The sequence below is a fragment of the Lygodium microphyllum genome, chromosome 17, assembly GCF_053477565.2.
Source record: "Lygodium microphyllum isolate KBCC chromosome 17, Lygodium_microphyllum_v1.1.10, whole genome shotgun sequence".
NCBI lineage: Eukaryota > Viridiplantae > Streptophyta > Polypodiopsida > Schizaeales > Lygodiaceae > Lygodium > Lygodium microphyllum.
The window spans coordinates 120,491,743-120,513,745 of NC_141151.1; the positions used below are offsets into that span (position 1 = coordinate 120,491,743).

The 22,003-nt window shown below is 47.0% G+C and overlaps 1 protein-coding gene across 3 annotated transcripts in view; it reads right to left on the minus strand.

The window, feature by feature from the left end:
• Positions 1-22,003, minus strand: part of LOC148022306 (uncharacterized) — a 160,610-nt gene that overhangs the window by 58,395 nt on the left and 80,212 nt on the right. For all 3 annotated transcript variants that reach the window (XM_087697940.1, XM_087697939.1, XM_087697941.1), the window contains exons 7-9: positions 6,413-6,476; positions 6,253-6,315; positions 5,750-5,830 (exon numbers count right to left, since the gene is read on the minus strand). In XM_087697940.1, coding sequence (XP_087554066.1) covers positions 5,750-5,830; positions 6,253-6,315; positions 6,413-6,476 — 208 coding nt within the window. The remainder of the gene's footprint in view (positions 1-5,749; positions 5,831-6,252; positions 6,316-6,412; positions 6,477-22,003) is intronic.

The following is a 22,003-nucleotide window of genomic DNA, read 5'->3' on the forward strand; positions in this document are numbered from 1 at the left end:
CGGCCCAAAGAAAATTCTGCACTAGGTAATGAAGCTGAACTACATAAGACGAGGAGAAGCACCAATACGAGGCAATGTACCAAGCCATCGCTAGGAGGACCTCGTTGACCACCATGGCTCGGCCTATTAAGGAGAGAAGGGCAATACCCTAGTAGGCCAACTTCTGCTTGATAGAGTCGAGAACAGGAAGAAACTACTGGGCAAGAGTAATATCGAGTCCCACCTGGAACCCTAGGTATTGGACGGTTTGCCCTTTGTACACCCATCTGAATCCCAAGTGGATGCCCCACTCCGTGCTAGAGTTCGGGTCCGTAAGCAAACCAACCGACTTTCGCTAGTTGATTTTTGCTCCAGCTACAGTGCAAAACATCTCCAGGGCTAGTCTCACTCTCTCCAGTATCAACTCATCATCTTGTATATAAAGGGCAGTATCATCTGCATACTCTGAATCTAACAGCTCCGTCTCTTTCCTCACCGAAAGTTGAAGGCCACGTAGCCCGCTCACACATGCCCGGAGAAAGTAGGACATCGCCTTTGCAAAGAGTAGGAACAGATATGGGGCAAGAGGACAGCCTTGCCATACCAATCTCTCCAATTGAAACTCCCCTCACCTCCTGCCTCCTATGAGAACCTTGTTGGTAGCCAATCTGTAAAGTGTAGAGACCCCGCGGATCCATGCTTGGGGGAAGCCCAACCTCACCATGGTGCCCTCTAAGAAGTCCAAGTCAACCCTGTCATCATAGGCTTTCTTGAAGTCCAAGAGAAGTACACCCAATCCCTGACCACTATGTTGGGCCCACTTAGTCACCTCGAAGAAGGTGAAGACATTGTCTAGGATGCTCCTATCTTGGACAAAACTTATCTATGTGTCATGAATGATGTCTAGAAGTACGGGGCGGAGTCGCCTACCGATCATCTTGGCTAATGCCTTATAGACCACTAACAACAGGGTGATCGGTCTCCATTGGGATAGCTCCAGCAGGTCTCTCCCTTTGGGGAGGAGATTGATCAAACCTGCCGATAGACTCCCTGGCATTTGTCCTAAGCTGAAAATCTCTTGAAAGGCCAGCAATAGGGGGTCCTTCACCACCTCCTAGCAGGTAGTGAAGAAGGCCTTAGAAAGGCCATTCTCTCTCAGGCATTTCTGCCCGTCTTGTGCATGGAAAACCTCCTGTAACTCCTTCTCTGTGAAGGGGTATAGGAGGGAGTGTCCCATCTTCTCTGTGACAAGGAACCTCTCCCCAAGAGAAGACCAGCGACCTATCCTCTGTGAAGGGATATCCCCAAGAGAAGTTCAACGACCTCTCTCTCTCCAAGGGAAAGCTGGGTCCCGCTAAGCATCATGTGTCCCTACTACGAGGAGGAGGAAGACCTCCCATGCCTCGTGCTCCTCCCTTGCCATACCCGGGTAATCTTTGCCTTTGCCTTGCTGGTCCTCTAAAGCCTCCAGGTTGTTAAAGTCTCCTCCAATAATCCAAGAGTCCACCTCTGGGATTCCTGCTGCGATCTCCACCCAGAATCTGTTGCATGCTCTAACCTCAGTAGGGGCATAAACATTGAGGACTCCAAGGCACGAGTCCCCAATATCCAATCTAATCCATAGGACCCTCCTTGCCACAATCATCCCATGGTCACATACACATGCAGTGAAGCTCGCGCCAATAGAGGTACATATGCCTCCACTCCTGCCATGGGCACCGATGGAATACTCCCAATAGGTATGCAAACTCCTTGGGAGCATCTTTCCTATCTGATGGGCCTAGGCATGAGCTTGTGCTCCTATAGAAGTAAGATGTCAATCTGTCTGGCAAGGGCAGGCTGCAACTCCTGCCGAACAATCAACTTCCTAAAACCACGTGCCCCCACTATAGTGGAGGATATTCACATTCCAAGATGCTAGATGTAGATTCATAGGGAAACCTGTGACTAACCGTGTGGAAGTTGCTCATGAAGAAGAAGAGCTATGGGACATGCGAATACGCTTTGCTGCAGGTCTAAAAGGTGAACTCCATTCCCCTGGGCAGACCATGGGGGTAATAGATACTCTAGGCGGTACCATCGTGGTATCATCAGCCATGTTGAGAGGTGTGATTTTGTGCATTGGTAAAAACGGGTAGCCTGTGCTAGGGGCCACTCAATCACATCCATCAGTGCTCTCCACTATGAAGGGGCTCGAAAAATAATGCTCAGATGTGAAAACTCGGCTCCAGCCCACTAGTTAATGTCCATCATGAAACCTGACCACTACTGGGAAAAGAGTGTTAGTCCTCCTCCCATCCATTGGGAGATGTGATTTCCCACCTGGCCCTTCACCTCCTCCTCTATCTGTGTCATCATCTAGTCTCCTGAATGAGAGCTATGAAGAAAGAAAGCATAGTTTGGTCCATCCGGTGATGCTAGAAAATGGACCTTGCCGCTCCGTGACTTGCGGACCACGAAGATCCCCACCTCCAGAGATAGTGGAAACTCTCCGCGCTTCACAACTCTCTAGTAGAACCACGGACCATTGCGGAACTCTTGTGGTAGCAGTTGCAGCTGTCTCGGGAAAGTGTGACGGGTGGCAGGGACAGATGAGTTGGTGGTTGTGGGGGATGGGGGGACTACGTTGTTGGTGAGGGGAGGATATAGGTGTATGAGGCTCGTCACCACCTGCGGGAAGGGGAGGGATGGGCGGGGGGGGGGGGGGGGGGGATCACCTGTATTGGGTGAGGATCAAGGGGACTGATCGGCAGGGGAGATGGTGGGAAGGAGGAAGATCAAGGGATGGTGGGGTGATCGGAGGTATGAGGCGGGTGGGGGGGGCGGGGGGGGAGCGCGGTGGCCCTGGAAGGGAGAGGCTGTGGGCTAGGGTCGGGGGGGATCCATGGGGAGGAGGAGGGGGGGGATGGGTGTGGGGGGTGTGGGATCTTGGGTGAGGTAGCATGTGACACTTCCGTGGGTAGTGGATGTGGGGGTTTGTGATCCTACCGAGTGGGACGAACTTGGGGAGGGGGGCTGTGGGGTGCTCTATCGAGGGTCCATCGCTTGCCCTTCTACTCTCTGCTGCCGTGGCTGTGTCTGAGGGGCTTATTGAGGCCCCCCCTGCCGTCTCCCTTTCTATCGTCTCGCTTGGATCTGTATAAAGTTGTTAACGTCCACTAGCGCGTGCAATCTACTGCCTGGTGCCCAAAGTCATGGCATCGCAGGCATTGTCCTAGCTGCCCAGTCACTATAACTTGTTGCCTGAAGGAGTGTCCGCTTGTCTCAATCTTCAGAAACTTTGGTATGTTCTTTGTATCTTTCATAGCCACACCCGTACCTTTGGGACTCTTGCGACTATCACTACATCTGCGAAGGAGGCAGGAAGAACTGTGTCGAAGAGCCCTCCAAAGTCCTCCACTAACTGACGATACTCTACTGCCACTCCGGGGAATAATAAAGTGACCGGATGTCTAAGTAACCTCTTGTGGAGCGCGAATTCCTCCACTGTGAAGCCACTGTACTAGGGAAGCATGTAGATGACCCCCTTCGTGGAGGCATAAGGTGAGCTATCCACTAGCTCACGAGCTGTGTTTGCCGAGGTGAGTGAGACCATGAAGATCCCTTAACCCATAAGAATTGCCTCTATTATCTCCGATGTGCCAATGCGCAGTGTGGAGTGAAGCCAATCCCGAAGCTAGGCCCTAGATGGGGAGTGTCCAACAACCTGACCAAAAATCACTGTTTCTTTCAGCTTGGGCGCGATGGCGGCAATAGCGCGACGGGCAGGAGCTAGCTTGGATGATGTTGCTTTTTTTCAACTTTGGATGGATACGTTGCATTGTCATCTACTCCATGGTCAGCATTGTGAAGATCATTCTAGCTACACAACTTTCAAGTTTCTGTGGACATGATGACTTCTAACAAATGAAATGGCAGACTAGCCAAAGATGAGAAATCATCGGCTATATAGTAGCTTGCAAGTCTGGAAAGCAAGATGCACAAGTATTTGAGAAACAAAGGATTCTCTTTGGCGGAGAGCATTTCAGCCATGGCTTTGACATTATCACTCCTCGAGAGGCTTCTTTGGGAAACTACCAAGAGCTATGAAAAGAAATGGCAAGAAGCCACTTAGACTTCCCAAGACCTTTGGTGAAAGATAGAACTTTCCCAAGAAAAAGAAGACCAGACAATAGAAATTTTCACCTTAGAATACACCCGGCTCTGGGATCGTTGGAACACATCTCTAAGCAAAGGAGAGAGAGCACCCAAAATGTTTGAAGTAAAACACTTTGTGAAAAAGTTACAGAGAGAGGTGGGGACTAAATTAGAAATTAAGGAGCCAACCACCTTTGAGGAAGTAGTGATGATTACAATTGAAAAAGAGAGAAAATTTGAGAAAATAAAAAAGAGAGAACCATTTAGAACACCAAACATCGAGAATAGAGACCAAAACTGGCAAGGGGTTGGCAAAATTATTAAATATTAACGAGACAGAATGCTCAATTAGCTCCGGAGATTGAGGATCAATTGTCTAGAAAAAGGCAAAGTATGAGGTTAGGAGCTTTGAGAGGCAGGCTTTTAGGAAGAGCTAATGGGGGATTGATGGGATTGATGGGTAGACTAATCAAGAAAATATGAGAGGAGGAAGAGGAGGAAATGGAAGAGGATATTGCACCCGCGCCACCTGTGCAGGCTCTGTTTGTTTCCTCCCTTTTATATTTTGTATGGGGATTTTACTTTCTAGAGCAGCCAGCCTAGAACTCCTGTTTACCTTTAGATTTTGTACCCACAAAGGAGAGAGTCTGTAGCCCATAGAAAAATTATATTCCCAAAAATATAAGCACTTTAATCTTTCTGCTAGCCGAGTTTAGTAAAGCTGCAAGGCAAAACTGCAGGTTTCATCTATATCTCCAGTTCCCTTAGATAGCTCCAAGCTTTGGTTTGATGCTGTTAAGCTAGTCAATGTGAGCATTAAATGTGTTTTTCATTTTAACATCCTATTTATAAAATAGCATCAATGAGTAACTTTTAGCTTGAGTTCTGAGTAACTTGCCATACTCAGCCCATGCTAATTGGCTCTGTGATTCAAGATATGAGACAAAAAACATTAGGCTGATTCAAGTGCAATCTTCTATTGTGGCTATATACAAGAATCCTCTTACCCTAAAGTGCCAACAGCTTCTTCATATCCTAGAGGTCCATGCTCTTGATTGGTACATTGGTTTTTTCCTTCCGGTTTGGGCTCCATCAGCTCACAACAGGGTTTATGAGTAAACTTGCAGAGTGTCTAACAGTACGTGTGAGTTGTAGCAACATCACAAGAGCATGCTCAGTACTTTTATTAACAAATCAATAAATATTTGCAATAGTTCAAGGCAAAAAAGAAAGCAGTGCTATTACGATTTGGATGTACACAAGTTATCCAAGCAAGACGACAAGCAAAAAAGAAAGCAATACTTGCAAAAAGGAAAGCTCTATTACGATTTAGATCTACAAGGATTACCAAAGTAGGCCAACAAAGGCATGCCAAGAACAACAGCAAAAGCGAATGTGGAAACTTGGGAACGAGTGTCTCACAGTGCCTTTTCAAGTTAGTTAAATGGTATTCATAATCTATTCTTGTAGCAATAACTGATTGGCATGCCCTTGTACATGGTGCATGGAATCACCTGAGGTGTTACCTGAAAAGGTTGATTATTGAAAGTATGATAGTGACTAATGTGATGCAAATAATAGCATCGTACAGCAGCATGCATAAAGAAACCTACATTAAGAAGTTTGAACAAACCGGAAGTAAGATAAAATCGGAACAGTTATTATCATCATCTACGACCAGATTGTTGAACCTAACCAGCAATCTCACATTGGCCTGCAAAGTTTCCAGAACAAACATTGAGTCAAAGACTGTTCATCTTTTGAAGCAATTATGTTACTCCAGTACATCTGTGGATGCAGAAAACTTGAATGAGCTCAGGTGAAAAAATGTTTCCTGATGCTATCAGCACTTTATACGATGGGGAATATCATATACTGCAGTCTATGCAAATACTTACAGATCAAGTAACCCATAGGATAATGACCTCAATTTTTCTAATTCCACTAATAAAATGATAGCATGCAGCAGTCAAAACTGTTCATTTATTCAGCAAACAAAAAGGTCACTAGACATTCAACATTCCAGACCACTATAGAATCTCATCATGACACCTACATGAGATATCCAAGGGTCGCAGATGATATAGTGCATAAATAAATATCCATCATAGTCCTACCAGTTTGCAACAATCCTACCTCAATAATTTGATGCTTGCGCATGTTTGCCATTCGGAATGCCAAGATAAAAACACCATCCTCCTGCGTATCAGAACAGCCAAATTTTGGATAAATAAGATATGGAATAAATGATTAATACATATACCACATTAGTTTTGGACGTGACATGATACATCACCTGATAGAAGACCATTCTTTTGCTAAACATAAAGGTTTGTGCTCTTCGAGTCGGCAATGAGAATCTGAATTTGAAATGCAAAGGCCACATGTTAACAACATCAGCCAGGTGATAGGAACAGCATTTAGACTACAGAAACTCACAGCAAAGTCACTCAGCATCATTAGCCAGCTAGAGACTAATCTGCTAACAATTTAAAATAAAGGTATCTCATGTACTGAGAACATTAACATCTTCCTTTTATCCCTTATGTGAGTGTATGTGCATATGAGAATGGGTTCAGTATGTGGGTGGTGGGTGCACACATGCGCGCGCGTGTGTGTGCACATTGTGTACAAATATGCTAGGGCAACAAGCGTACGACCATGATTGAAACACAAAAAACTCAAACACAAACATAAAACAAAGTGGCTAGGCAATCTCCTATTTATAGATGTGGATCCTCCCAAAGTTTGAGTGTTTGCTTATGGGACACAGGAACTTTGGTAAAATTTGAGTTTTAAGGCTGTTTTTAATGAGCTAATAAAGATTTAATGTGTAATGCATCTTTTTTAGCTTAACACCCCCTCTTAGGCCTAAAACTGGAACCAAAAAGGAACTACAAGGATAACTCACCCCAAAATACCCTAAGGCGTCCCACCCCAAAGTAGCCAAGACATCAAGCCAAGGGTGAACATCAGTTGCCCAAGGACCTACCAAGGCAAAGGCAATCATTATCTTACCATGAGAGCCCAAAAGGGTCACCTTAGAAAGGTTGGGGCATCGAACAAAGGATGCTCATTAGTTGCCCATTGGCCTACCAAGACCTGTAAAGGAACTGGAACCACTTTTAACTCTCTCTTCTTTTTTCACTCTTTTTTTGAGTAGTTGCTTCCATGGGGGAAATAAAGGGATGGTCAGATCCAACATCACAAAACAGAAGACTATCCCAATCACCCATCCAAGCTGTCAATGACGAAGTAAAGGGGTGAAGAAGTAGGAAAGTGTGGTGTAAGAGAGTCACCAATGGAGAAAGCTCACTTAGGGGTGCACTACACAATGAGATGTATAGAGGAATGATACATGATAAGAATGCACATGCAACACAGTGCCGTTTGGACAATGTCCTTGGTGGGCAAAGTGTTCACTTGCCCAAGCGCTCTTTTATGAGGATGATGATAATCATGCAATGCAAAGGGTAAGTACAAGAGGGAAGGGAGGCTGATGTCAAAGACAAATGCCAAAACCTGTAGGTACTAAGTGAAGGATAGGAACCCCCTCTCAACCATGGATATTGATGAAGAAGAAAGAGGAACTTGATGTCGATCTTTGTGTGGTGTTGAGAACCAAGACGAAATTATATACTCTAATAATGAAGGTAGACTTGACACCCCTTAGCCAGAATAGCCAAACAAGAATCAGCCATCTAGCATGCAAAACATGCGTGTACATGAACTTGGGAGAGAGCTCCTATACTAACCAAGTGGCGTAGGCAAGCCCGAATCTCAACCTTGAGAGATTGCTCCAATGCAAGTCAAGTATTACCAAGATAGTAGTTCACCATGCAAACGGACCAAGTGGACGAAGAAGGAAGACCTAGCACTCCCCAACTGAAAGAGTGGAGGAAGAGTCAATCACCAAGGCAATCGGGATATGTGCTTGTACTCTATTCTATCTCAAGAGATGGCTCCAATGTCAACTAAGTGCCATAGGCATACCTGCAACTCGAGCTCAGGAGATGGCTCTTGGACCATAAGAATGTGAAGGCATAACCACCTCGATAGCAACCCACCTGACATGAAAAATAAACAAACTAGTACTATTTTTTTGTAAGTAAAATGTGGCTAATTATATTGCTCAGAAGGCTGAATACAACAAAGTGCACATGCTCAACAGACTAGTTGGAGCTGATGCAAATAACAAATCCATCATGTATACAAGCCTCTCAAGGTGGTCTAGGGGGGATGGGAGCAAGAATCCATGGAGGGGGGGTGTATTGCAATCTGGGGCTGCCCGCCTGCATCATGAAGAACAGGTCATGGCCGCCCCAAGTGCACAGAAAGTGAAGACTGAGTTCCTGACGAGCTCGAGACTTGCCCTGCCTGGTCCCACCGGCCACGGAGGGAGTGGATGATGGAGGTCCAAAGCTCTGCCAAAGTCGCATATATTGAAAGGCACTCCCCGCCAAAAACCACCTGACAGCGTGCCTTCCAAATATGCCATCTTGTAAGACTTCCTATGATCTCCCATATCTCTGAGCGCTCTGCTGTGGGCTCCAATACTTGGCAGATGGGTAAAGCCTCCAAGGCGACCACTGCACAAGACCCAGCCTCAATGAGAAAAATCATGTCCTGCATCTCGGCCTCATAGAAGAGGTGATGGCCCTGGCTGATTGCCTACCAGCAAAAATCCCCTTACGAGATACATCCAAGTTTGGGTCCCACCCGGTGGAGAATACGGTAGGCTCCTCTCCTCACAAACTGTGCCGCCTCGCAAGACCAAAGGCAGTGCTTTGGAGTTTCCAAATGCTGCTGTGGGCAGCGCTTACAACCTCCATCCTACTGTATCTGGGCCAACCAACTCCCAACAACCAGATCCCCATGTGCCAAAAGCCAAAGGAAATACGGTACCCTCCTCGATCTCCAGCTGTCCCATAGGCAATGCTAGAAGGTCCGACGGAAGGCATCCGTGATGCTATGCTCCACCCAATATCTACTGCGCGAAGGCGCCCAATCCAAGTCTTTCTGCATCAGTACATGTCTACCAATCCTAGCTGTGTACTTCAAGAGCCTCAAAGGCTTCGTAGCAACCGCAGTGGCCGGCCATAGGCACTCTCCAGGATCCCACTTCAACTCGTCAAGTGGCCTGCTCTCCCATATCCAAAGGCGCCACTCCCGAAACCATAGCGGCTAAGAAACGCGTTTCTTTGAATTCGAAACTTACGAAACATTTCTTAAAGTACGAAACGTTTCTGACAGTAAAAAACGTGGGCGTTTTTTTTTTTTGTGAGTTGGAACCTAAAACATGGTTTTTTTGACAAAAACCATTGGGCAATGTTAAACATGATGATGATGATGTGTAATGACTCGTGAGGACTCAAGATTTTGGATGAGACTGATTTTTTTGTGATTTTGTTTAGTTTGTTTTGAAATGAGAATCATGAAAACTTGACTTAGTCCATATTGTAGATAGGCTATTTACATGTGAATTTCAATTTTCTTTGTATATATGTATGAATCATAATGTTTGAGTTCTAAACCATAGTATAGCTTGTCCAAAGACTAACTTTGGCATAAGTCACAAGTCAATAATGAATCGTGGATATGTAACATATTATTCTCAATTGACTCTATTATCACTCGAGCTCAATTAGCCATTCTTTGTTTAAGAGAGAGTTCCATAGAGGTTTAGAACCTCTTTCCCTAGTCAAAACTATTAAAAATCCCTATATTAAAAAACCCGCATTTCTTATTTTACCCCCTTTTCAAAAAAAATTACGAAACACGTTTCTGATGTTTCGTTTCTAAACGTTTCTGACGTTTCTGGCTACTATGCCCGAAACTTCTCCCAGGGCACATAAGGCTCTAGTCGCCAAGTCTTTCCCTGGAGTCGCTGACCATAAGAATCCTTCTCCAGGAAAGGACAACAATCTCCTCATCCTGCTGTCTTGTGTCAAGAGCCAGATGCCCCCCATCCTGCATAGTAAAGAAAGTCGTGCAGGGGGCACCACCCACTCTACCTGCCACTGTAAGGGGATACCTGTTGGTGAGAATCTAGCAGCCCACACCTCCCCAAGCTCCACCGGCTCTCAGATCCGGGAATCTAGCCACTCGTGAGGGATGGCTGAGTCAATCTCCCTCCTTCTCAGCTCACCTCCTCGCTGACATCCTGATGCTCACTGCAACATCTCCTGATCCGCCATCCTGTACACCTCCCTCCACGTCCTGATAGTACAAGCAAGGCCAACCTCCCAGCCAGCCCATTGGATGTGGAATCACTCACCTATTTGTATCTGTGAAAAGACACGGGATCTAGAGCTCGGCTGTGGCTATGGTGGATCGAAGATGAAGATTAAGCTCACGATAACATAGACAAGACTTGACTTGTTACACAAGTGAATTAGGTTCCAAAATTGAGACTTAGACTCATAAACACAATCTTATGTATAAGATTGACAATGACCAAGATACTAACTGAATTGGGAAAGCATTATGATATTGCATTCATCATATATTCAAAAGTGGTAGTCAAGTATAACGTTTTGTAGTTGTTGGATGGGTAGCAATTTCCCTTTCTGTGCCTATGGGATTCAGTCTTCATGCATGTCCTAAGCCCAGAACTGCCTCATACAAAGAGGCCACAGTGGGTGTGATTGTAAATCTCAACAGTATCCTGTCCCAATCTCTGACCTAGGGGTTTCCGGCTAGTAGTCCATCTCCTCCTGGCATCCCGAGGGCCTCTGAACTAGGGCCTTGTGAAGGCCCTGTCACACTCGAAGTAAATTGCGGAGGAAGAAAGATCTTGGTGGCGTGATGTGGGCAGTCCTAAAGATCCATCTCAAGGATGGTCTCCAACCCCCACCAAACCTCAGTCTGCACTCTTGGAGACCCTCCTGCAAAAGGACCTTCTAGTTCTACCCACTTGGTGTGAGACCACGGACCACTAGCTTGCCCAAAAGGGCCAAGCTCTGGAACTCTGGGTCAATGATCCCAAGCCCTCCCTCAGACCGATGCCGGATGATGGTCGCCCATGCCACCTTTGCCCAGGAGTCCCTAGAACCATCTGAGCCAATCCAAAGAAAATTCCGCACTAGGCAACAAAGCTAACCACACAAGACGAGGGGAAACATCAACAAGAGGGATGTACCAAGCCATCGCTAGGAGGACTTGGTTGACCACCAGGGCCCGTCCCGCTAAAGAAAGGTGGACAATGCTCCAGTAGATCAGCTTACGCCTAATAGAGTCAAGAACTGAAAGAACCTACTGGGCAGGAGTGATGTCGAGCCCCACTTGGAACCCTAGATATCAAACAGTCTATCCTCTACTCACCCATCTGAACCCCAGGTGGACACCCCACTCCGTGCTAAAGTCCGGATTTGTAAGAAAACCAACCGACTTTCGCCAATTGATTTTCGCCCTAGCTGCAGTGCAAAATACATAAAGAGCGGTATCATTTGCATACTCTGAGTCCAGCAGCTTAGTCTCCTCCCTCATTGGAAGTCGCAAGCCACATAGCTTGCTCACTCATGAGCAAAGCAAATAGGACCGCCTCCGCAAAGAGTAGGAACAGATATGGGGAAAGAGGGGGCAGCCTTGCCGGACAGATCTCTCTAGCCAAAACTCCTCCCCCCTCCTGCCACCAATGAGAACCCTGCTAGTGGCCGATCTGTAAAGTGCCGAAACCCCACAGATCCATGCCTGGGGGAAACCTAGCCTTGCCATGGTGCCCCCTAAGAAGTCCCAGTCAACCCTATCATAGGCCTTCTCAAAGTCCATGAGCAGTACTGTTAATCCCTGACCACTGTGCTGAGTCCACTCGATCGCCTTGAAAAAAGTGAAGACATTGTCTAGGATGCTCCTATCCTGGACAAAACCTGTCTGGGTGTCATGAATGATGTTTGAAAGCACGGGGTGGAGTCGACTTCTGATCATCTTGGCCAGGGCCTTATAGGACACACAACAAGGTGATCGGTCTCCAGTGGGATAGCTCCAACCGATCTCCCCCTTTGGGGAGGAGACTAACAAGACCTACTAATAAACTCCTTGGCATCCATCCTAAGCCGAAAATATCTTGAAAGGACAGTAGTAAGGGGTCCTTCACCACCTCCCAGTAGGTAGTGAAGAAGGCCTTAGAAAGACCATCCTCTCCTGGGCATTTCTGCCCATCTTGTGCATTGAAGGCCTCAGCTAGCTCCTTCTCTGCAAAGGGGTCTAGGAGGGAGCACCCCATCTCCTCTATGACCAAGGGCGAATGCAATCCCAGACCTCCTGTCTACATCGTTGTACTTTGCCTCAGACTGCCTCCTGCTGAAAAAGCTGTCTATAGAAGTCAATGGCAATCTCCAACACCTCATCTAGGCTAGAGCAAATCCTCCCGTACTGATCACAGAGGCTGCGAATCTGATCTCCTGAGGTGCTAGGCTAATGCACCTGAAAAAATTCCCTGCACATCATGTCCCCCTTCCGTGCCCAAAAAGTTGCTGAGGTACGGAAGGAGAACTCAAAGCGCCTATCCTCAAGGCTGGCAAGGGCTGCCTGTGCGCACACCTCCTACGTGTGGAGAGTGGGATCCCTTAGTGTCTCCTAGAGTAGTCTTTGTGTGGCTGCTAGGTCTCGCTAGAGTGCTCTCTCCTCCTCACAACTCTGCTACCTGGCCTATAGGACTACCTCCTGGCAGATCCTGCTCGACTCGGCTAAGGCCTTTGCAACCTCCTCTGCGATCCGGTCCCTCCTGGCCCACTCCCTAGTCTAGAACTGCTCAATCTGCCTCCTCACCTCCTCCCTCCTGTAGAAAAAGTCTAGGATCTGACAGGTTCGCGTGCCATGGGCTGAAGCGGGAGCATCAAGAGTGAGGACAATCGAGCAGTGATTAGACAAAGTGGTACCAACCAACTGCCCTACCTGGCCTCCGCGAGAGCACCCCCACTCTCCCATGTAGAACCTGTCCAACCACTCCAGAAGAGCTCCATCCAGCCGCCTGTATCCCCAAGAGAAGTCCAACGAGCTCTCCCTCCTGTGGAAAGTTGGGTCCCGCCAAGCATCATGTGCTCCTACTGCGAGGAGAAAGACCTCCCATACCTCTTGCTCCTCCCTCGCCATACCCTGGTAATCTCTGCCTTTGTCGCCCTGCTGGTCCTCTAAGGCCTTCAAGTTGTTGAAGTCTCCTCAAACAATCCAAGAGTCCACCTTTCGAAGTCCTGTTGCGATCTCCACCTAGAGCTTGTGTGTCCCTAACCTTAGCAGAAGAATAAACATTGAGGACTCCAAGGCACGAGTCCCCTATATCCAACCCAATCCATAGGACCCTCCTTGCCACAATCGTCCCATGGTCTAGTACACAAGCAGTGAGGCTCAGGCCAATAGAGGTGCATACGCCTCCACTCCTACCGTGGGCACCGATGGAGTACTCCCAATAGGTGTGTGAGTTGCTTGGAAGTACCTTTCCTACCCGATGGGCTTGGGAGGGGGGTGAGCTTGTGCTCCTGAAGAAGTAAGATGCCGATCCGTCCGACAAGAGCAAGTTGCAACTCCTACCGAACAATCAATTTCCTAGAACCACGTGTCCCACTGTAGTGAAGGCTGTTCACGTTCCAAGATGCTAGGTGTAGACTCATGGGGAAACCTGTGACTGGCTGAACAAGCATCTATTCGATGTGGAAGCCACTGATGAAGAGAAAGACCTATGGGGCATGCGAATGCACTTAGCCGCAGGCTTGGAGGGTAAACTCCATTCCCCCATGGTGGCTCTTGGGCTAGCTCTCGGGCAGACTATGGGGGTGATGGATGCTCTAGGTGGTACCACCAGGGCATCTATCAGCCACGTTGATATGTACACTAGTAGAAGCGGGCAGCCTGTGCGAGGGGCCACTCGATCACATCCATCGGTAAACTCCACTGTGAAGGGGCTCGAAAAATAATGCTCAGATGTGGGATCTCGGCTCCAACCACCAGTTAATGTCTATCATGCAACCTGGCCACTGCTGGGAAAAAAGTGCTAGTCCTCCTTCTCCCATCCACCTGGCATGCAAGGATCCGTTTCAAATTTGAACGAATCCGTATCAACCTCTCCAATACAATAAACATAAAAGCAAATCTAGTGGTGGAGGGCTTCAATAGCTCAAGTGTGCTATTGGCTCGAAACATGCTTGTGACGGATGGCCTCTTCTTCACAAATCTTACCATGTTTGTTGCCGTCTTGAAAATATCATCCACCCAAGATATTTGCCCACCATATTCAATAAGTAAGTCAAGGCAATGGGATGCACATGGAGTCCAAACTATACTAGGAAACTCCTCCTGAAGCAGACGTCCCATAGACACACAATTGCTTCCATTATCTGTCACTACCTGCACCACATTTTGGTCTCCTATGTCCATGATGACCTATCGCATGTGCTTCCAAATGAAGGCTTCTATGATGGTAAGACCTGAGGCAGCAGAGGCATCGATGGCCTTAATGAACATGTTGCCTTTACATGAAGACACCAAAACATTGTAAACATTTCTTCAGCGCATATCTGACCATCCATCGCATAATAATGTGCATCCATATTTCACCCATGTCTCCTTCAAGGTCTCCAATTGAGCCTCTATAGATGCTTTTTTCTTTCGAAGCTCCTGTGTGCGTAATGCATCCGCGGCGGATGGACCTTCCCACTCACACCCTATACGGCTTACTGCCCTGATTGTCTTCTTCCATTGATGTGTAGTGGCCACATTGAAAGGGATAGCACACCGAATAAATAAGCGTGTGAGTTCCCTAGTTGCCTCCACAATTGCATGCCTGTGAAGTCCTGCAAGGACACTTGCACCATGCAAGGAGCCCTTTTGCCCACCACCACTAAAAGATGGCAGCAGGGTCCTTTTTGCACTTGGACCTGATACAGATATGGATGCATTTCTTTCTTATGGGCCACTGGCACCTCCAATTTGGCTAGGCCCACTAGCCTCTCTTTGCCCCACTTGTGCTTCATTAGCCCAATGTGGTGTTGATTCATCTTGTTCTACCGAGGAGGAGGAGGAGGGGGAGGAGGGGGGGGACGGGGAGGGGGAGACGGAGGGGGAGGGGGAGGGGGAGGAAAGGAGGAAGGAGGAAGAAGGAAGAAGAAGGAGAACGAGAACGAGAAGAAGAAGAAGAAGAAGAAGAAGAAGAAGAAGTCTGAAGGAGAAGAAGAAGAAGAAGAGCTTAGAGGAAGAGGAAGAGAAGGCGGGAGCTGTAGGTCTGAGGAGGAGTAGGCGAGAGCTGTTGGTGTGCCGCGTGCAAGTCTGAAGGCGGGAAGGAGAAAGAGTTTCGGCACTGGATAACCACTCGAAACGGGCCACAAGATCGCGAAATGGCGGTCTCCCATTTCTGTCCTAGTTCGAAACGGCTAGTCCGTTTTGGTGCTACTAAAACGCCGTTTCGAGGTACACTGGTTAGCATCAACCTATGGTTCTACCGACTAAGCCGCCTTGGCTCCGAAACGCATGCAATCTACTGCCTGATGCCCAAAGTCATGGCATCGTAGGCACTGGCTAGGGGATCTTCATGGTTTGACTCACCTCCATGGATGTAGCCTGCAAGATAGTGGATAGCTCCCCTTATGCCCCCACCAAGGGGGTCATTTACATGGTTCCTTGGTATAGTGGCTTCACAGTGGAGGAGTTCGCACTCCAGAATAGGTTTCCTAGACACCTGGTCACGCTTCTTTTCCTCGGACTGGCGGTAGAGTATCGTCAGTTAGTGGAGGACTTAGGACGGCTTTTCGGCACAGTTCTTTCTCCTTCCTTCGTGGATGCAGTGACAACCGCAGAAGTCCCGAAGATATGGGTGGCTGTAAAAGATACAAAGAACATACCCAAGTTTCTTGAGATTGAGGCAGGCATACACTCTTTCGGGCAGCACGTTATTGTGACAAGGCAAAGAACTGCCTCCGCAATCTACGCTGTGCCAATGCGTGGCGTGGAGTGAAGCCAATCCCGAAGCTGGGCCCTGGATGGAGAGTGTCCTACAACCTGTCCATAGATTGTTGTTTCTTTTAGTTCCAGCTTTGTGGCAAAAACGGAAAGCAGTTGTTCCTCAGAGAAGACAAAGCGCAAGGTATTTGATTGGGAGGCACTTGCAGAATGCTCCGGCGTCTGACCAGAGATTTCCATTGCGTGTCACTGCTGAAAGCTACCAATCTAGCTCTTGTGATATCGGGGGGAATGTTGTTGTAGACGGAGGGAGCAACGAATGCTAGCAGTATGAATGTGCAGCATAGGATGGAGGCATCGGAGCAGGTCGACTGGGGAGATCTTTTGTGCATGAGGCAGAGTGCAGAATCGCCACAACAGGTCAATGCTCGTTGACACAAAGGGTGGGGCTTGATGGGACAAGCACAGGTAGAGTCGGGTGGTCTCAAATAGGACAAGCACGGGCAAGCAGGTGCTGGCGGGCAGGCAGTAGCTGGCGATCAGGCAGTCCGGTGGCGCTGTTGGCAGGGCGCGAGCATCGCTGGCGCGGAAACAGGCTGGGAACAGGAGGCCAGTCAGGCCAGGCCGCAGGCCGAGAGGGGCCAGGTGGGTGGCCAGTCAGACCAGGCGGTGGCAGACAGCTGGACGCGGGCCAGCAGGTGGAGATGGGCCAGGCGGGCATGACCAGGTGGAGACGAGCCAGGCGGGCACGGCCAGGTAGAGACGTGTTAGGCAGGGACGGGCTAGGCGGGCGCGGGCAGTTGGGCCAGGCAATCAGCCGCGATGAGAAGCCGAAGCGGGGCAGTTTCAGAGAAGCATGTAACAAACTAGTACTATAGTAGGAAATAATGTTAAATGATTAAAACACCTCAATTGAAAGGAAAGAAAGATAAATGCCAAGATAAGGGAAAAGATGCACGAGTCCCGATCTCAAAAGCAAACCTTCAACACAACTAAGACTAGTAAAATACTCACAATATTAGTCTTGAACTGAATTACAAAAGTTAGCTTGAAAGAATCAAAGAAACTTGCATACCAAATGTTATACTGAAAAATACCATAAAGTGAAAGTTAGATGAAACAGAACTGAATGAAAGGTAGACAACTATGTGTACAACAGGACACTAACTAGCCCAAGCTTCCTAAGGATGATCTAAGACTTTGAAGAGACTAGTCTAGTGGAAGATAATGACCAAGGCCAACCATTGATGAACATCGAGACCACAAGGTGGAGAAACTGTGCTATCTCCTTGGGGAAAACCCCTTTGTTGAGCTAAAAATGCATTACTTTATTAGCAACATTTCCGTGTGTGTGTGTCCAATTAGCTAAACCCTAACTTGGGAGGATCCACTCATCTATAAATAGACAAGCTGCCCACCACTCAGCTCTATTCCTGTTTTGCAAATTGTTGGCATGTGTTCTCTGGTGTCCACACTCCTATGGATATCTTAAATCAAGAAGGTTGTCCATTGATTGGCATCTGTACCAGCCATTCTTCATCAGCTAGCAACAGTTTGCAGCCCCTTATTGCTCTGTTTACTGATCAGCATCACTCTTCATCAGTGGGCAACTAATTTTCAGCCTTCCCCTCCTACCTAGCAACATCCAAACTACTGCGTTTTGCTGATTCAGGCACTTCCAGCCTGTGTTTGCTAACCATGAGCTAACGCCAACCAGCCACATCATCATTGTAGCTTGCGTTTACTGTTTTGTTGCAATTACCTAGCTGTCACTATTAAATACAACTTGTATTTTCATTTGAGTCATTCTAGCATTTACCCTCTTGCATGGAAGGGGTTTTTCCCCCCATGTGAATACACTTCAATAGTGTGTCGGTCTATATAACCTTAGGGTTGTACCTTGTACTGTCGTTCTTGTGATTCATTTTAGTGAAGATACTCTTGCACACTTCTTTGTGTATCTCCTCTCAATCTCACTCTCTACTCCACTTCTTGTCTGTTGAGCTATCCATTCGATCCAATAGTGGTATCAGAGCCATTGTGCCACCAACCTCACTGCCATTGGTGCATCAATTTTATTGCCAACTCCGACATGTGGAGTTTCTCAAGGCATTGTTGCTCGTAGCTACCGTCACCTCAACTCTGTTGGGTATTTCACTCACGCCTCACTTACGCCTACACTCACATAGGAGTGTCGATGATCAGTAGGACACTGGGGCACTTTTTACTCTCGGTAGGAGAGGTTTTTTCCCCCAGACTTATGGTATTATTTCGTATGTGCTTATGACACACACTTACGGGCACTTACCGTGTTCGGGTGTGAACACCCCCCTACAACCCTAAGGTTTAAGGGTTGCACCTTGTACTTTCAGCTTACACTCTTTCAGTCAATTGAATTGGGTGTCGTGCTTCACTCTCTACTGTCTACTGGTTTTTCTGTGCTGAGCTTCGATCCTGTCCTCTCTCACATTTGGTATCACAACATTGGCTCTGCTCTGCTCAGCTCAGCTCAGGTTCTACCCAGCTCCGCTCAGCCTCTGGGAGCTTCTTGCTCAGTCCAACTCTGCCTTGGCTCTGTTCAGTCTCTGCAGCAGCTCGTGTCCTTACCCTGCTCGCCAGCACCAGTGCTGCCCGGCTCCTCTCCCAGCGTGCCCCGCCTACGCTCTGGCCATCGTACCTATCACCTGTAGTGCCCCGCCACCAGTCCTGCTGCGACACTCCCTTCGCCACGTCAATCTGTAGTAACCACGTCACCCGCTTGCTGCTGCACAAACCTGCCAAACATTTGTCACCAGTCATCACACTCCCCTGCAGCCGTCTATACCCTCCTGCAGTCTCTAACCCGCAGCTCGCCATTCGTTTGACCCGCCAACTGCGCCGTGACAAACGCGACAGCCTGTCTAAAGCACCGCCAGCTCTAGCCTCCAACGTTCGCTCGCCCAACAGTCCCCACGTCACCTACTTGACACGGCCATTTGAAGCACAAGTCAGCCCGCTTGAAATCAGCCACCCGACAACACGTGATTTCTGTGGTATACGTGTTTTTTTTTTAAATAATTAATTCGAGCTACAATTTCTCGAAGCAAGGGTTCCCACGCCACAAACATAGAATTCAAGAAACGTGTCTGGGACACATTGAATACAATTTCTAGACACATTCATCAAAATTTTTTGGGGCTTTTATGTTTTCTAGGAACATTGGCATACGCACTGCAATTACACTCATTGAAAGACTATTTTGACAAATCCGAGGCAAGAAATTTCGGGGATTTTGTTGGTACGGTGTTGCTGAATACTGATTGCACGTTGGACTGCGTGCATAACAGACAGTTTTGACAGAGTGCACCTTTGTACACTAATTGCAGAAAGTTATTTCCTGCAATTTCTGAAAATTTTCAGATTTCCAATGTAGTCCTACTTCGACATTGCTCTTTTGCATCTTTATTTGGTAATTGAAAATCATGGCAAATCAGGGAGAAGATGTTTTCACCTATGTATTCAAGGAGGACAAATTGGATGGAAATAACTATTCACTTTGGTCCTTCATGATGAAGAATGTACTTGTGGCCAAAAATCTTTGGGATTATGTCAGTGGAGAAGAAGCTCGACTTGGAGTTATAGCTCCAGCTACTCCTCCTCTAGGAGGACCTGCACCATAGACACCTCAACCTGCTCCACTTCAGCCACTTCCCCAAAGAACAGCAGCTCAAAAAGCATGGGATACACGGGATGCATAGGCTTTGTCCCTGATTGCATTGGCAGTTTAGCAGTCAATCATCCCCCACATTCGTTCAACAGCTTCTTTACGAGAAGCTTGGCTAACTTTGGAGCAGATGTTTGTAGGCAAGAATGAAACTAGCATCTCTTTCTTAAAGAAAGAGCTAGAGGCATTGAAAATGGATGAAGGTGATTCTATTCAGGATCACTTGAACAAAATTCAGGACTTGCGAGAGCAACTCATGAATGTTGATGAGTACTATTCGGATGCACAGATGATATCTACCACTTTGAACTCATTATCTCCTTCGTACTTGGCATTTCATACGGCCTTAAACCTCACCATGAGGATTGCCGCGCAGCCAATCACTTTTCTTCAGTTAGTCAGTTTGCTTCTAGAGGAGGAGCAAACACGAAGGAATAGTGGTGTGGATGCTATAGCCTCTGAGCAGGCTTTCATGGCTAGACAGAAGGGCAAAGGCAGACAAATGAAGAATGCTCCGCACAGTTCTGGGACTTCTGGCACATCACAGGCAAACAAAAAACAAGAGGGCACGCAAGCCAAAAAGGGAAAATGCCATTATTGCAAGAAGTCAAGCCACTACATCACTAAGTGAAGAAAGCGCATTGCCAAAGAGAAGAAAAAGAAGTCAGGAATGTCTGTTTTTTATGCTTCTTCCATTGCTACTAAGTCCGCGTCCTTTGTTGCAAACATGGACTATTGTTTTTACACATGCAGTTATGACACCTCTTGGTCAGATCGAGCATTTAGGTCTACTGAGGATGCAGGCACTTGGTTTTTTGACAGTGGTTCTTCTAGGCATATTACACCTCACAGAGATTCATTTGCATCTGTTCATGTAGCTCCAGTTGGCAAGTCTGCACAGTGTGCCAACAAAGCATCGTACCCTGTTATAGGTATTCGGAAGATTGTGCTCACAGCCATTGATGGCTCTATTCTCCGCCTATAGGATGCTTTGTTCGTGCCAGGCATAAAGAAGAATTTGCTCTCTATCTCTTCTTTGGCACATTGTGGATTGCAGGTCACATTTGATGATGACAGATGCATGGTGAGAGACAAAGAACACATGACTTTGATCTTGACAGGCACTTTATGTCATGGGTTATACGAGTTGAATGCTCTTTCAATTTATCAATCAGCGTATTTGACATCCACTCTTACTCAGGCAATATACAGACAGAGTTATGGAATGCTAGGATGGGGCATGTGAACTTTGGCAGCTTGATGCTCTTACAACGTACGTAGATGCTACATGGTTTACCTCTACTAGGGAGACCTCCTGAGCACTTGTGCGAAGGATGTATTTTGGGAAAAATGCTTCGTTTTTCGTTTCCCCGTGATGTTGCTTTTAGAGCAACATCCAGGTTGCAGTTAGTGCATTCAGATGTATGTGGGCCTATGCAGACAAAGTCATTGGGAGCATGTTACTATTTTGTGACTTTTATTGATGACTTTACTCGAATTTTCTAGGTCTACTCTTTGGTCAAAAAGTCAGAAGTGTATGATGCATTCTTGGCTTTCATTGCAATTGTTGAAAACCAGTCTCGTTGTAAAATTAAGACTCTCTGTTCGGACCGAGGGGGGGAATACATGTCCTCTATGCTGAATTCTTTTTTGAAGCAGAAGGGCATTGTCCATCAGTACACTATTACTTATACTCCATAGCAGAATGGGGTTGCAGAGAGAAAGAATCGGTCACTCATGGAGATGGCCAGATGTATGCTAAAGGCAAAGAGCTTGCCTCAATTTTTGGATGGAAGCCATCATGTGTGTTTGCCATGTTTTGAACAGATGCTCCACCAAAGCTTTGAAGAAAATTACATCTTTCGAGGCTTGGAACAGCCGGAAACCTTTTGTTGGACACTTTCGTACCTTTGGGTGCCTTGCATATGCACATATTCCAAAGGTACTTAGGAAAAAGTTGGATAACAAGGCTGTTAAATGCATTTTTGTGGGATATAGTAGTGAGAGAAAAGGCTACATACTCTATGATCCTTTTTCTAAAAAGGCGTTTGTCAGTAGGGATGTACTATTTGATGAAAAATCAGAATTGTCCCTAGCTGGTTTAGACACATATCAGGCTGCCCGTGATGTATTTGAAGGGTTGCTGCCCATTACATTTGGTGATTTAGCTGGAGTTTCAGCAAGCGAACTGAATGTACAGCCAGCTATTCCTTTGGAAAATGCAGAAAATCAGCCATTGGCTGATCTGAATATTCAGCTAAGTGCTGAAACTGAAATTCAGCAAGAGCTTACGCA